This window comes from Macrotis lagotis, chromosome 1 (assembly GCF_037893015.1).
Source record: "Macrotis lagotis isolate mMagLag1 chromosome 1, bilby.v1.9.chrom.fasta, whole genome shotgun sequence".
Classification (NCBI taxonomy): Eukaryota; Metazoa; Chordata; class Mammalia; order Peramelemorphia; family Peramelidae; genus Macrotis; species Macrotis lagotis.
In genome coordinates this window covers 128,933,112-128,950,833 of record NC_133658.1, presented here as the reverse complement: position 1 = coordinate 128,950,833, position 17,722 = coordinate 128,933,112, and the positions used below count along the sequence as shown (strand labels likewise).

The 17,722-nt window shown below is 35.9% G+C and overlaps 1 protein-coding gene across 1 annotated transcript; it reads right to left on the bottom strand.

Annotated features, from left to right (window-relative positions):
* Positions 1-4,582: 4,582 nt before the first annotated feature.
* On the bottom strand, positions 4,583-16,401 carry GKN2 (gastrokine 2). The gene is made up of 6 exons (XM_074224772.1): positions 16,341-16,401; positions 13,143-13,196; positions 9,423-9,560; positions 7,821-7,931; positions 7,243-7,399; positions 4,583-4,762 (listed from the first exon to the last, which is right to left on the bottom strand). Exons 1-6 carry the CDS (start codon positions 16,350-16,352, stop codon positions 4,686-4,688), a joined length of 549 nt encoding a protein of 182 aa, XP_074080873.1. The 5' UTR covers positions 16,353-16,401; the 3' UTR covers positions 4,583-4,685.
* Positions 16,402-17,722: the final 1,321 nt, after the last annotated feature.

Here is a 17,722-nt window from a genome sequence, read left to right as displayed (position 1 = left end):
TCTGACACACTACCTGTGTGAACTTGGGCAAACATTTTACTTTACTTTCTCTGGATCTGTTTCTTCATGTGGGGAAAATGAGATAGTCTTGAGATTCCTTCCAGATCTCATCTATGATCCTATGAAATTCAGAACTAAATGATATTTTTATATAAAATCTCCTGAACTTTTTTCTTTAAGGAAAACTTTGTTGATGACTCAGATAAGGGAAGCATTGTAAAACAAGATTTACTAGTTCTGTGATCTTGGACAAGATCATAATCCCTCTCTGAGTCTCAATTTTCTGACCTATGAAGTTTGGGGGGGGGTCACATTAGATGATCTCTAATGTTTCTATCACTTTTAATAATTTAGAATTCTTCCTCTATTGAGCTGTCAATTGAGCTTCCATAAACCATGATCATGTCACCTCCTCCCATTCCCATTCAATAAACTCCAGTGACTTCCTATTACCCCCAGGATCAAATATGAAATCCACTGTTTGGATTAAAACCCTTCACAAGTTAAGTATCTCTTACTTTTACTATCTTCTTATACTTCACTCCTCTATACTTTTTATAAGAAGACACTAGTCTTCTTATTTCTCTGCAACTATCTTCCTCCTCCTCATCTTCACCCCTAGGCCTCCCTGGCTTCCTTTGAGCCTCAGCTAAAGTCCCATCTTCTGCAAGAAGTTTTTCCTGGTACTCCTTAATCTTGCCTTCCCTCATTCCCAATTCATCTTGATTGCATATTGTTGATACATAATTATTTGTATACTGTCTTCCCCTTTAGACTGTGAACTCCTTGAGAGTAGGGACTAGTTTTGCCTTTTTAAAAAAAATCCCCCATGCTTAACATTGTGTCAGATCCATAGCAGGCTCTGAATAAATGTTTTTTTGACTTAACTTGAGTCTCTCTCTGGTTCTAGTTTAAAAGAGTATCATGACAAAGAAGCATATTAGCGAGCTAAGCTGAGTTGCCATGGCAAACTCATTCAATGATGTCATTCCACAAAGACTATTTCATTCATTTATTTGCTTTGGAAACAATGGAGTGCAGAAAGCAATGGCAAATAAGGAAGAAAATAAGTTGGAAAAAACTAATAGTATTATTTACCTTTATTGGCTATTGGTGCTTAATTTTCTCAGAGTCATTGATTAGCTACCTAATATCCTTTTTAAAAATGGATGAGAATATTGAATACATACTTATAAAAATCAGACACAAGAAATACTATTTTGTTGTTTCTTTAGACCCAGAGAAGAAGTAATATGAAGTTCCTTGTAAGTACACTTTTGAATAATAATAATACTTCAAAATAATAATACTTAAATTATATGCTTTACCTAGTTCTTGTCAGGACTGAATGAGGTCATATATATGTTAAACAGTAAAACTATTTTTATTTTTTTAGTCATTTCTGTCATGTTTGACTCTTTATTACCTTATTTGGGATCTTCTTGGCAGAGGTGATGGAGTGATTTGCTGTTTCTTTCATTGGCTCATTTGACAGATGAGGAAACTGACATAAAAAGGGTTAAGTGACTTGTCCAATTCACATAGCTAGGTAGAATCTGAGGTCAGAATTGAACTCAGGAAGATGAATCTTCCATACTTCAGCCATGTGCTCTATCCATTGCATCACTTGACTGCCCCTTGGAAAACTAAAGGGCTCTCCAATGTTTAGACCTTAGAGTTAGAAGGGACCTTATGGATCATTGAACCTATCCCTCTCATTTTCACATGAACAAATTGGGGATCAGAGAAGATAATATGATTTTTTTTCCCAAATCATGGTGGCAGAGGCAAGATTCTCATCCATATTCTCAGACTATAGAGTTAATGCTATTTCCTCAGTCCTACTGCTTCTATGACTATTATTGTTATTATAATTTCAGAGTAGTGTTCCACTTTATCCTTGTTTCTTTTTTGTAAAAAATTTATTCTTCAAAGCTATGATTCTGGAAGTTTCCTTCACAGGTGCAGATTGGGAACTCATCTGAATGAGAGGCTAAATTACTTTCTAATTTATCTTGTCTATAATATGTGCATATTTATTTGCATGATATCTCCATCATTTGAGCTACTTAAGGTTAGATACTGTATTTTGGTTTTCTTTGTATCCCCAGCACTACCACAGTGCTTAGAAAACAGTAGGCATTTAATAAATGTTTATAGACTTACTGCTCATATGGTTAATAGAAATCAGAGGAAAGATCCAGATCAGTTTTTTTTTTGACTCCAAAACTATACCATTCTTTGGGTTATTCAAATGCAATAAAAATAAAATCAAATATTAAGTGCTTAAAAGCACACAAAATTCTTTGACTATACCTATTTATCTTTTTAATTGTTTTTTGAATTTTACAATTCTCCCCCAATCTTGCTTCCTTCCCCCTACCCCCCAGAAGGCAGTCTGATGGTCTTTACATTGTTTACATGCTATTCATTGATTAAAATTGAATGTATTGAGAGAGAAATCATATCCTTAAGGAGAAAAATAAAATGAAAGAGATAACAAAATGATATAATAAGATACCTTTTTAAAAAAATTAAAGGTAATAGTCTTTGTTCTTTGTTCAAACTCCTCAATTCTTTCTTTGTATACAGATGATATTCTCCATTGCAGATACCCCCAAATTTTGGTATATTTATCTTGAACTTTCATCATCTTCTTAATTAATATTATTTTTCCAAAGTAGTTAATGGACAGAGGCATTTAGAATCTTTGGGAATTGAAGAAATATTCCAATGCTAGGACTTCTACTCAAACATTTATCCTAGTTTCAAAATCCCAGTACAGAAAAATGTTGCATATCCTACCCAGGATCCAGCAACTCTGCTCTACTCTGCTACTTCTAGTCTTAGGGAGTTGGGGCACTGGAATGTCAAAAGACTTATTCAGAGTATACACTTCTTTTAAATGCCATACACTGCACTTCATTGCTTTTCATGTAACATATATAACATTTAACATGGAGATCATTTGATTTGAAGATAGTTTGTGGTGAGGAGATTTCTTCTCTTAACCTAAGTTTCTTTTTCCTTTAAGGCACTGCTTTGGTACTGAATTCCCATTCCTGCTTCAAAGCCCGAATTTTTGACAGCTCATATAGTTTTGGCATCTCCATCTGTGAGGAAATTCTAGGTTTCTGATGATAATAATTTTCAGTTACTAGAGAGTTGGAGCTCCTGTTTGTTAAGGAACCAAGGTCCTTTGCTTTTAAGGGAGAAGTTATTTTGCCTCTACCTTGGAAACCAAATTTTAGGTTTCAATAAAGCAATTTTAAAGTGAATAGCCTTTAAATAATTTTTGCAGTAAAATTTAAGAGTGATACAACATACTTTTGCCTTAAAATGAAATTGAATTTTAAATGAAATGAAATTTATCTTTGTCATGTTGCTATATCAAACTAGTTAATGATACAAAAACCAATTACAATTAGTTTTTTTTGTCTAACATTGCATTGTTTTAACAGTGATGGACCACATTCCCTAATTCTGAAAGATATAGATATAAACTATAGTGCCATATCCATGATGATAACTGAAAACGATCATGGAAATGGGGAAAATAGCACAAGATTAAAGAACAGAAAATGTTATTCTGATGTTTTTAAAAAGGGAAGAACATAGAGTAAAAAACAACTCTGGGCAAATGAGCTTGACTTTGATTTGTTGGGGAAATTCTATAATGGACAACATATAGAAAGGAAAGCATTGATTACAAAGTGCCAGAGTGACTTCATCAAGAATCATCCTGAACTACCCTTATTCCTCCCCCCACTTTAAAAAAAAACAATTATTTAGCTAGAAGTTGAGAAGAAGGTTGTGAGTATAATTTACCTAAGATATTAGCAAAGTTTTTTTTATAAAATATGCCTTAGTGATCTTGAGGAGAATATGGGAAGATAGGGATTAGATGATAATATGATCAGATAGATTTAAAACTGATTAGAGGAAAAAGTGCTCTTCCACTCTCACATTCTGTGATTGTAAGATTTTAAATAAATGTCTTACTTTGAGTCTTGAGAACACAAGTGCTTGCAAAGTTTTTGTTGTTGTTTGATCATTTTCAGTCATCTCCAACTCTTCTTGACCCCTTTTTGAGGTTTTCTTGGTAAAGATACTGGAATGGTTTACCATTTCCTTCTCTAGCTCATCTTTCAGATGAGGAAACCGAGGCAAACAGGGTTAAATGACTTACTCAGATAGCTAGGAAATCTCTAAAGCCAGAATTGAACTCAGTTTTTCCTGATTCCAACTATGGTGCTCTATCCTCTATGACACTAAGCTGCTCATTTGTAAGATTATTTAGTCATTCACAAAACCCTGACAGTGTAAGGTACTATAATTCCTAATTTATTTGATGATATGAGAATAAGCCAGAGAAAGGAAAATTCTGTCTAATTGTACACATTTCTTTCATCTCAGAAGGGAACCTCTGAATCAAAGATTATGGTCATCTTTGCCCAAGTACATGAGAGGAGATAGTGCCTTTCTTTTTCACTATGTATCCTGAAGAAAATAAAAAACCCTCAAACATTTGTAAAGTATATATTTTATTCCTGAAGGACATAGTCTCCCTTCCAGTCATAATCAGAGGGTAAGTGAGACCATTGTGATGTCACTTCTTGACTGTAGAGTGGAATCATGAGATCCGAGGGAACCTCTTCTGAATGACAATCCCATTAGGATGATGCCTAAAGGTGTAGGTCTGCACAGATACCAACATGAAGGATGCCTAGAAGTCCAACCTTGGCACAACCCTGAGCACCAGCTAAAAGAAGGAAGAGAAAGAAGAAAATGATTATTTCACCGTCTTCTCAGAAACAAAAGCTTTTTGTCATCCCTCACATTTTTAGTACCTTTTTTGTAGTTTATAAAGCCCATTATCTCAAGATATTTACTCATTTAACAGATGGGGAATAATAAGATTAGAGAAATTAGGTGACTTATCCAAAGACACACTAATAAATGGCAGAATCTAGGGATTGTGACTTCTTTCTAGTCTACAGATAATTCCACTGATCTGTTGCCACCCCAGTGTTTTGAGTAAGAATGGAACATTTCTCCCAAATGAATAATTAACAAATTCACCAATCAAGTTTCTATTATGAAAAATAATTATTTGTTGGTTTAATTAAGACATGATGGTAGCAATTCTGGAAAATGATGATTGATACTGAGTCAGTGCTATGAAATGCCAAGCACCTTAACCTCAAACATTGGAATTTCAATTATAATTTACTTATGGGCACTAGTGACTTCATTAAAAACAAAACTTTTTAAAAATAATTTGTTTTATGATGAATTGTCTACAAGAGTAGCATAAAGGATAACTTAGGGAAATGTCAAGTGTCAAAAGAAGCAGAGAACTGGGATTGAAGGACAACAGAAGGACTGTCCAGGTGCTATCCTGGTTTTCCACATATATTAAGGCCTACAATCTCAGCTATATTGTATAGCAGCTCTATGGATGATTTATGAGAAGACTTGGATGAGAATGCTCTACAGTATTACTGCCTTCCACCTACTCAAATCTCCAACCAAACTGGGTTATATTTTTCACCCTACTTTCATGACTAGTACCTTCTCTTAAACTGATCCCTGTTCCTGAAATGTCCCATTTTCTCTTTGCCTATTCCATTCTTTATGTCATGAAACCTTCCTTGTTGCCCACAGTTGGTAATGACCTCAGATCTTATATAGCACTTGGTTTGCATTTCTCTAATGTAATTATCATGTGTTAATTTATTCATTAGTTATTTAGGTAAATGTCATATCTTCTTCCTAAATTGGAAGCTCCCTAAGGGCAGAGACTAAATTTGTTTTGTTGACTCAAAGTTGAGTGAGATTCCTCATATCCTATCCCCATTCCTCCATTCTTCTGTTTCCTTCCTCTTCTCTCCCTCAGGTCTTTGAGAAGGTTTTACATTACTTCCTTCTTTAACCTTACCAAGAAGAGTCATTCCAGTTGCCCTTGGGGACAAAGGGGAATGAGGGAGCAGAAGAACTGAGGCTATGGGTAGATTACTTAGCTTTATTCTCATCATTATAACCCAGAAATTCCATCCAGAGGCCAATCTCCCCAAAGTAGGGGAAGGGATAGAAGGGACATAGAGAGAGTGAATTCAGAGATTCTAGGTTTCTGGGGAGAAGATTGAGGCTCAGGAAATCTAGGAAGAAGATTGAGACCCAGGATTTGCCCTCAGCATCCCTAGCTTTACCATTTAAAAAAATATCCACAAATGTTGCATTGACTTGCTGTATATATACACAAAAGAACAAGCACTTTACTTGTAGAAAAATAACCTTCAAAGTCTTTCTTCAAACCTTCAGACCATTTTTATGTCTTCCCCCAGACAGTACTTGATCCTATCCTTTAAAGAAATATTGTTTGCCTGATCCAACTTTTCTGGAGAGCAATTTGGAATTGTATTGCCCAAAAGGCAATAAAACTGTGTGTACTCTTTGATCCAACAATGCCACCATTAGGTTTGTATCCCAAAGAGATCACAAAAATGTAAAAAGACCCACATGTACAAAAATATTCATAGCAGATCTTTTCATATTGGCAAAGAATTGGAAATCTAAGAGATACCCATCAATTGGGGAAAGATTGAGAAAATGGTGGTATAAGTATGAGATGAAACAGTATTGTTCTATAAGAAGTCCTAAGGGATGGGACTTCAGGAAAGCTTGGAAAGACATACATGAACTGATGCTGAGTGGATTGAGCAGAACCAGAAGAACATTATACACACTGACAGCAGCAATAACGGACTTGTTCTTTTTAGCAGTGCAATAAGCTAAGACAATTCTAAAAGACTTGTGATAGAAAATACCATACATATCCCAGAAAGGGAACTGTGGAGTTTAAATGCAGATCCAAGTTTACTATCTTCAATTTTTAAAAGTTTTCGTATGTATTATGTCATTGTTTTCTCTCTTTTTTCCCTTTTGTTTGGATTTGATTCTTCTTTCACAGCATGGTTAATATGGATATATATTTACCATAATTATACATGTAAGGTCAGGGATAGGGAGGAGGGAAGAGGGAGGAAAAATGTAAAACTTGCAGCTTGCAAAAAAAGATTGGTGAAAACTACCATTGCATGGTGTTGGAAAAACAAATAGATTAAAAAAAAGAAAAATTGTTTGTTCTTTTTTTCCATTCCATTCTAAGCCAAGATGCTCATATGTATAATAAAACAGGACATTACAAAACTCTCCAAAGGTTTCTTATAATATACTCACATCTCTGTTCAACCACTTCACCCTTGTACAAGGGTACATGTTTACAAAGATTCTCTATGGGTGAACCGAACAGGAACCAATCAATATCGGTGAGCAGGGACTGTATGGGGTTATATTTCACCCAAGTATATTTGGGAGAAAACATCTTTTGCATTGCCTAGGTAAAAATGGAAGATGAGACAAAAATGAAATAAGTTGATATTATCTTGTGTATCTATATTCATAACAGAAATTCTATAATATAATTATTAATTTAAATGACTAATGATTTGAATCACTAATATATAAGTATGTCATTATAACTCCAAACACTACAATGCTTTTTGGATAAGAAAGCACTTTTTATATCAGTCCTGTGAAGTAGGATAGGCAAGTATTATCATCCTAATTTTACAGATGAAGGAAAAGGGAATCGCAGAATAGTGTGAGATGAGAACAAAATGACAACAACAACAATAATAATATTTATGGTACTTATTTTATGGGACTGTCAGGTTTAAGGGAGAAAATTTGCACAAAATGCTGCAAGCACTACATAGATGACAGCTTTTATACATGGATAAAAGAATAATGATTACCTGTCTCTCATAAACGTATCGTCTAAGTTCATCCAGAGCCGGGATACTTTTGTGGTTCATCTTTATGATATAACAGGCTCTTCGAGAGAGTACTCTAGAAGCAATATAACCCTAAGAGCAGATAAGATCTGAGTTAATGCCTGTTACTAGTATTCTTTGTTGGAGATGTAGAGAAAACTGACTTCTGAACACAAATATAACTAAGGTGGGAAGAATGAGGACTTGCCCCTAAATGACAAAATTTAAAGAGCACTGACTAAATTTGCTGTTCTTCAGCTATGGTTTAGTACCTGGTTAGCAAGAATTATTAATTTAAAAAGCACATATCATATAACTGTTTCTGTGCATGGTGGCTTTCCTAACAACCATTTTGTGGGTTTCTCAGGTTTCCATTACCACCATCCCTCCAACTAGATTGGGGCTATGTTTTGTGTTTCTTGTCCAAGTTCATTTGAAGTCACTTATTCTGGGTACAAAAATAACAAGTTAAAGTTCTGCTTGTGAGTTATCAGAACATTGAATTTGGTATCAGAAATGTGGGTTCAAATCCTAACATAGTTGCTTGCTAGTTATTTATTACTGCACCCAAGTACGTTTCTGTTATTATAGTAGGTATTATGTAGGTAACCTAAATTTATTTATTACTTCTTTCTAAATGATTGACTGAAATAGGTAGCTAATGGCATACATGGTAAATTTACTGGAGTTAAGAGAAAGGGGTTTGAATCACAATCTAGGTTCTGTATCTTTCAACAGTCATTCCTTCTTTGGAGCCTCAGTCTTCTCATTTGTAAAACAAGGAGGTTGGACTAGGTGGTCTTTAAGGTCTGTTTCAGCTCAATATTTGCCTATTGAATCCAATACTGGGGAATACCTTGGCTCTTACAGTCTCTGCCTAAAATATTCAGAACTTCTAAATGTTAATATCCCTTACAAAGATAGCCTTTGCCACAGAGACCTCTCTTTCTGACTAGAGTGTGGAGGGCTTCCCCCAGAACCTTAATTTGAGGAGAGAGACTAGTCCAAATACCTTTTCACTTCCTGCCAGACTTCAGTTCTGTGGACTTCATCATGCCCCCTGCAGCTACCTTCCCCTATTCTATGTTCAGCTTCTTTTTGGTGCAGTGGATAGAGCAATAGTCTTAGAGTCAAGAAGATCTGAGTTCAAATCTGCTCTCAGACACTTAAAAGCTGTATGACTCCAAGTAATATACCTAATGTTTGCCTTAGTTTGTAAAATGGGAGTAATAATAATAATAATAATGCCTGTCTTAAAGGGTTGTCATGAGGATCAAATGAAATAATATGGTGCTTGCAAATATGAGGCACTATATAATTTTCTCTCTCTCTCATTCTCTCTCTCTCTATCATGTAAGCTCTTTTAAAACAGGGAACTGTATAAATATTTGTTAACTGAAGGAGCAGGTAATTTTTTAAATTTCAAAAGTAGGAAACACAGATGAAAAATTTGTTTGTAAAAGGCACCAATATAAAGGAGACATCTTTCCCTGTTTCTTGGGATGGGCTCTGACTGACTACAAGGGGGTAGTTGATCTGAAGTGTAGGAAAGGTTGAGCAAGCTGGTCCTTGTGTATGACTTACATGTTTGTAGTCAAATATGGTGGTGGAAGAGCATTTTCCTGCATTGACATTGATGATGGCAATGTTTTTCTCATTTTCAATTTGCACGGTTTCCTGGACTGGGCCATCATTACTGGTAGGATTCAAGTAGTTAAAAATCTGGATTTCAAATACAAAACAATGATACATTCTATCTTTGTATTATAAACATTTGAAGGGGAGAGGAGAGGGAACATAAAACAGCAACAATAACAATAAACCAGGACAATTTAAAAATAGGAAGAGCAGGCAACACAGTAATTGCAATCACTGCCTGGTCATTTTCTAATTTGCAGAAACAAATATGGGGTGCTAGTTAGTACAATGGATAGAGTGCTAGGCTTGAAGTCAGGAAGACTCATCTTTTTGAGTTCAAATCTAGATTCTTACAAGCTTTGTGACCCTGGGTAAGTCACTTAACCATATTTGCTTCAGTTTTTTCATCTATGAAATGAGTTGAAGAAGGACATGGCAAGAAAACTCCAAATATGGTCATGAAGAGTCAGACACAACTGAAAAATTACTAATAGCACATAAAAGTATATATATAAATCTATTCATAATATATATATCCATAAACATATGTATATATAACCAAATTTACACACATATATACATAGACACATACATATGTAAATTAGGTGGTAGAGTGAATAGAGCACTCATCCTGGAGGCAGGAAAATCAGAGTGCTAATCAAGTCTCAGACACTTGCTGGTTATATGATCCTGGGCAAGTCATTTAATTTTTGCCTTAGCTTTCTCAACTGCAAAATGAGTATAATAATAGCACCTACTTGTAAGGGACTGTTGTGTATGAGAGTACTACCCTGGGGAAGTAAACCTTTAATGCCTGCTATCCACGAGCACTGGAGTGTTGTTTGACTTGTAATTAGGGAATGCCACAGGACTCTTTGGGTTGAATAAATGGAGAACTTGCCATCTTTTTCTCCTGCCTCTTCAATGTTTGCCTGAGAACTTAACTGCAGCTGGACTGAGTCCAGTCATAGGTTTTGAGTAAAGGATAAGAGAGCTGGCTGGAACACAACACCTACTTCTCAGGGTTGTTTTGAAGATCAAATGAGATAATTGTAAAGAGTTACAAATTATAAAGTACAATGTTGGGCATGTCATAGATACTGTATAAATGCTTATTAATGCTCTTCCATATATATATATATATATTTATGAACACATATATTTTATGGTTGTATACATATCTTTCTGTCTTTCTATCTACCAATCTATCGTCTATATATTTATCTGTATATTTGTCTATCTATCCAATCTATCTATCTCGATGTCATCTGACTATCTATCTAGCTAATCCATCTGTCTTCTAGCTATATCTATCTTCTATCTATCTGTTCATCTGTCTGTGTTTGTTGTCTATCTAATCTATCCATTTATTTTCTATCTATCTGTGTCTGTGTTTGTTATCTATCAAATCTATTCATCTATCTTCAATCTCTCTGTCTAGCTAATCTATCCATCTTCTATTTAGAATCTATATATCTCTTTATCCATTGGTTTATCTAATCTACTCATCTATCTTCTATCTGTCCTTCTGTCTGTCTCTGTCTGTCTCTGTCTCTGTCTCTGTCTCTGTCTCTGTCTCTGTCTGTCTGTCTGTCTCTCTCTCTCTCGCTGTCTTTCTCTCTGGTAGTGTGGTCCTTGGAGCTAGGTTGATATGGATCTTGCCTACTGAATACCCAGTTGTGATCAAGACATTTCACCTTGCCTTGTTCTTTTAGGAGACTCTCCAGGACTAGACATTTCAGAAAAGATGCTAAATTGGTAACAGAAATTTCCTCTGCAGAGAGTGCCCAATACCAATGAAACCACAGGCCTAACTCCTAACCTTATATACATACCAGTCATATTAAAAATTAATCAACAAGCACTTATTAAGTGCCTGATATATGCCAGATGCTATGTTGGAGCTACTAAGACTTAAAAAAAGTAGCAAGCCTTGGTATTAAGGTGCTTATATTCTGTTAGAGAACTCCACACATGTGTGCACACGCATACACACACACACACATATACACACCTACTACCTCACTTCACCCACATTTTCCTCTGATCCCTCATTGTTGCATAGGGAATCCTCTGAGTCTCCAAGGCTAGGCCAGTGGATCGCAAGCTCTCGCAGACTCCACTAACCTGGAAATATGTCAAGTCTAAGAGACGGACTGTGAGTCTGTTGCTGTAATAGCCTTTCTGAGTGTAAGGGGTTCATTACCAGAGATGTAGACATGGAGTTATGTGTGTTTTTGATCATAGTACTCATAGGGGAGCTGAGAAAACCAGGGTGAGTATACGTGGGGAAGTCCATACATTTATAGAATCCTAGATTCCAGAAAGGCTCTGGTCAAGTAAGTAAAACAATTTTTATTAAGCAACTATCATATGTCAGACAAAAGGCAAAAGTCAGTCCCTGATCTCAAGGAACTCATAGTTAGAGACAGACAGACAGATAAATAGATAATAGATAGATAGATGGAAGGATGAGAGATAGATGAAAAATAGATGGGTAGATTAGATAGACAGATAGTAGATGGATAGATTAGGTAGACAGAAAGATAGATTGTGCAAGCGACTATGTAAAAACATGATACGCATAGGATAAATCTGAGATAATAAATAGAGGAAAAAAAGCAGGATTCTAAATTTTCAAGGAACAGATTGGATTTGACTTTTTTCAAAATGTGATTTTATTTTTAATCTTTCAGGAGGCCTCATTTTATGCTTCTCAGTACCTGGATCCAAGCTGTCTTGTCCTCTCCAGTACTCGGCCCTTTGATGCTTTTTACACTCCAGACAAGATGGACAACTGCAGACACTAGAACTTATTTTCTCTCGTCCCTCTGAGCATAAATCCCTCAGACTGTCTCACACTCTTTCAATGTACTTTCTTCTTACCTCTACCTCTTGCTTTCCCAAAATAAGGTAAAGCTCGGTTTCTAAAACTTTCCTTGGTCCCTTCCTCTAAATCTTTGCTCTTCCTCCCTCTACACATGATGTGGAGTATTATTTGTCTGTGTTGTATCCTCCCAATTGAATGCATGCTCTCTGAGGGCAGGGAATGTTGGCTGCTCTTTGACTCAGCCTAGCGCAAAGTCTCACACTGGCAACAAGGGCTAAGTGTCTGAGTAAGAGGATCTGAGCCCAGCGATCTGTGCACTCCAGGCCATCTAGCGGCTCTTATAACTGAGATTCCCTTCTATCTCCTGCTACTCTAGAACACATGAGTTAATTGTTGCCTTCTTTAGACTGTAAGTGCCTTGTGGGCAGGGACCATTTTTAAAAATTATATCCTGAGTGTTTAGCACATAATAAGCACTTATAGAATGCTTATTGACTGACCAGCCCAAATAAATTTGAAGAGGTTAATATTCTCCATCTCTATCTATTGGAATCCCTAACCCTTTCCAGGGTCACCTCAAATATCAGATCTTATAAGAAGTTTTCTAATTCCCCAGGTGTTAATCCTATTCTCTTAATAAATTTGTATTTATTTTGTGTCTACTCATAGATGTACCTATTTTTTTCCCCTCTCTAGCAGAATATAACCTCTTTGCGTACAAGGACTGTTCAATTTTTGACTTTGTGTCTTTAGTACCTACTTCAGTGCCTGGTTCACTGTTGGTTGATTGAATTAAATTGAAGTATATTAGTCTTAAGAGTGGTCAATATACTCACCTCATATCCAAGAGCTCTAGTGGAGAAGACTGCTAGCACAGCCAGAAGAAACACCTGAAAAACAAAAGAATCACATTAATTATAAGCAGAAATCACAGGTACTTTCTCAAAATCCATCAATTGTGTCGGCATGGACTGCTCAGAAAGACTCTAGAAATAGCATTGTGTTCATACAGATGTTCCAGGGACCTAGTTTCCTTTTCTTGAGGGAGACACAGGAGGCAGGATGTGCTAGGTGAGTCAAAATGTCACCAACTTGACCATCCCTCATTTCCCCTTAACTCAAATGGAGACTGTCAGGGACACTGAACCCAAAAGCCTCTGGAATAGCAATGTTTCCACCCTGATATCTTTGGACATCATCATCCCTGAGAAGAGGGAGCCTGACTACTCCTCCAACCTTTGAAGACCCAGAAAAGAAAGCTCTTATCAGGCAAAATCTTTGACACTGTCAAATGGTTATGATTCTGTCAGTTGAAATGTTATTCAAGAAGGAACATAGAGATTTACTTTAATCCTGTTCCCTAAGGACCAAAGGACCTTGAAAGCAAAACCTTCCAGATGTGTTATCTCACCAATAAGAATGCAAACACTCTAAGAAAGGGCCACCTCTTATGTTTGTAGCCCTGGTATTTATCATAGTGCTTAATAAATGCTTCATTCATTCCTCCATTCTCAGTCTTCCTGGACAGAACTGCATTTTCCTTTGAACACATTTCCCATTTAAATTTTCTACTTTGACTTTACCAGAAAAGTAAGAGGGAGGAAGAGAGAACTTACTTCTATGATATAGATTAATTCTGTGTCAGCCTCTTCTAATAACCAGAACATAAGAATAAGTACAATCTTATACCTATAGTCCATCTGGTCCATAGTCTGTCTTTGATAGACCCATCATGGTTAGCTTCCTCTTCTGGATGTCCATTTTGAAGGTTATAGGGTGGGCTGTAAGAGCCTCAGTTTTTATATTTTTACTCCATTATTTGAATTTCCTTAAATCTTTTTTACAAAATTCATTTGTCTTAATTTTTCCATGGCAAGAGACATGATGTAGTGGCTGAACTAAGATTAAAAAGGACCTGAGCTCAAGGTCTTACTCTGACAAATAACCTTTCACTGGTCTCAGACAATTCTCCAAGACTAAATCATAGAAGACTAAATGCTGATTTGCATGGAGATTGAGGGGTGGGGAGTTTCATATCAGGCAACCTTCAGCAGGGTACAATGGCAAGAACTATGACTTTCAAGTTAGGAGAGGTATTTCAAATCCTTGATCTGCTATTTCTATCTGCGTGACTATGGGAAAGTAATTTCATCTCTCTCAACCTCAGTTTTCTTACCTATGAAATGAAGGGATTTGAATAATAATAGCTAGGATTTATGTTGCAATTAAGATTTGTAAAAGCATTGAACATGTGATTTCATTTAATCCTCAAAACAATCCTTTGAAGAAGGTTTTATTATTATTTCTATTTTATAGTTGGGTAATTGAGACTGCGAGGGATTACATGACTTGTCTGGAGTGACATATCTAGGAAGTAACTGAGGAAGCATATGAACTAAGGTCTTCCTGACCCTGTCCAGGATTCTATGAATTGTACCATTTTACTAAGTAAATGCCAAGTTCTCTTCCAGTTCTAAATCTATGACCTTCTAATATACTAACATTTCCAAGTTAAGGCTGAACCGCTATGCCCATTACCATCACCAAAAAAGGAATAATGGTTCAGGGGACATAGTTTGACCTATGAAATATACAAATCCATGTACTAAGAAACTGTGTTATGACAACATTATACTCAATAAAATCTGCCATAATTTGTTAGGCCTGTCCAGGAATTATCTCACACAATATAAGTGATCTTTACTTTTCCTCCATACACCAAATTTTCAAATTGGTAGAGAAACAATTTCCTATTATTTTCCTGAAACCAAAAACTGAATTTATAAAGTCAGAGAGACTGATGTGGGGGAGAGAGAGTGATGGTAGTGGTGTTAGGGATCTTGTTTTTTGGATAGATCTTTGATAACATCAATTTGCATGTTCCCCTCAATTTTGAAGATTTCAGGTCACTGGTGTTCTGTCCAATTCTTTTTCATGATCTCCCCAAAGTTTGCCACAGGAGAGTCATAAAAAGTTCTAGAGGCTGTTCTCATTTTCTCTTGATATTGTGAGATAATAATGGGGCCTCTCCATTTGTAACTCTTTGCTTTTGCCATGTGACTAGTTCATCTTTTAAAAAATACTGTTGCTGTTCAGAGGAAAAGAAAAATATCTGTGTGTGTGTGTGTGTGTGTGTGTGTGTCTGTGTCTGTGTCTGTGTATGTGTATATATGTGTGTGTGTTTATAATATTGTTCAAGAGAAAGAAAATAGGTAGAGATGACCTATAAAAAGTTGTTAAAACCAATGTTTCCTGCTTTAAAACTTTTTCTGTGGACCTATTTTTTTATACTATTTAAGACTTTCCTTTGTATTTTTCTTTGAATTATCTGTTTCATTGAAATTTCTAAGCACTTGTTTCCCCCCCAAAAAAATCACAAAAAATTGTGATGTTCAGAATTAGCAAATAATTTTTTCAAAAACCATATAAAAAGCTTTCCCAGATATTCCTTTCAATTTGGTCTTTTTAGATAGGATTTGAAAATAAAACTAAATCCTAACAAAAGGTCACAGATAGATTTTGAGAGCTGTAAGAGATCTCAGTCGCTATTTGGTCCAGTCCATACATGAAAGAACACTCTACCATGATATCCTAGACTCTGCTTGAAGACCTCAAAGATTAGGAACTCCCTTTCCTTTATCTTATCCTATCAGTTTTAGATAGTTAAATTGTTAAGAAGTTGGGATTTTTAATATATTGAATCTAAATTTTTTCTCTCACTTCTGGAGCCAGAAAGAACAAATCTCATATCTCTTCCAGTCATATTCCTTTTTCAAATACTTAATAATAGCCGTTGTATTCCTCCATTTAAGCTAGACATCTAACATTATAATGTCCCAGAGTTCAATATATAGTGAAGTTCAAATTCAAAATGCTTCTCTGAGAGTCATCTAAGTGTTTAACCTAAAATCTTCTATTATGCTTTTCAACACTTTGGGTGAGGTTGCATGAGATTCCCCTCTGAATTCCCTTTCAACCCTGTCACAAAGCTTTCAGATCAAATTTAAGAGCATTCAAGCAATGTTAATACTCACATGAGTCCTCATCTTGACTGCAGGAAATTTCTGAGACCGGAGGAGGCTCAACTATCCAGATTTCAGCCCTTTTTATTGGCTTGGAGGTGTAGGGAGTTCCTAACAGAGATATCTCTTTGACACACCACAGCAAATGTCTTTATCTCTGGATTAGAAACCAAGAAAAGGCCATGATATGGCAGAGAGGAATTAGTCACTCTCACTTCATCACTCTGTAAACATTACAGGCTTATCAGTGCTCCATTTTCTAAGAGAAATCAGTGTACACCCTTGATTTTTCCTAATCTTTTCATTTTATTTGTTTTACTGTGTAGGGAAATTTTATAAAGTCCCAAGAGTTTTCTCCTGGAGCTGTAGAATGCAAGCTCCAGTAGATTGTAGAGACCATCTAACCCCCAAATCCACATTATTTAGGTTAGGAAATAGAGGCTTTCATCACCTCTATAGGGGAAGTGACTTGCCCAAGATCATACTCACTCAGTCATAACTCTGGGATACTGGGAAAATTTATCTAACATTTCCTTTTAATTTATAATTCAAATATTTCCAAGCTAGGATTTGAACCCAGGTCTTCTAATGTACAGTTTAGGGCTCTAGCCAATGTACCACATTATCTTGCATTATACTAGTACCATAGAATGTGCAACTAGAAGGAAACTTAAATGTCATCTAGTCTTGTTTTCTCAACTCATTGGTGAAGAAAGTGAGGAACAGAAGAAAGTAATTTATACTAGCCTAGATAAGTTGAAATAAACAGAGATGGGATTTGGATCCATTTCCTTTTACTTCAAATACAGTGTGCTTTCCACTAAACTGTGATGCTTCATGAATTGTTAAAATTGTCCCTTGGCATATCCCAGTTGTTGGGCACATTGGATAGAATGCCAGGCCTGTAGAAAGGAAAATTCATCTTTCTAAGTTCAAATCTCTTCTCAGATACTTACTAGCTGAGTAACCCTGGATAAGTCACTTAACCTTGTTTCCTCATCTACAAAATGAGTGGAGGAGATGGCAAAACACTCCAGTATCTTTGCCAAGAAAACCCCAAATGGCAGCCAGATTCAAGTGAAATAATTGAACAACAGTAATTGGTAAATAGTAAGTGCTATAATAAATGTTTTTTCATTCATGCATTCATTTGTCACAATCCATTTATACCTGCCCTTATAGAGCACTAAGAACTGTAGCCACCAAGATCACACATTGCATCCCAGGCCATCATCAATTATTTTGTCACAGGACTTCAATAATTCTGGAAAAGAGAGTGAGGCTGACAACTTTGTGTAATTCTGCCTCATTTAAATTCAATTCATGTAAGAATCAAGATACTATTCCATGATGTCATTAGTCCTCTTTGAAAATGAAGGGCAGGGTACAGCTAG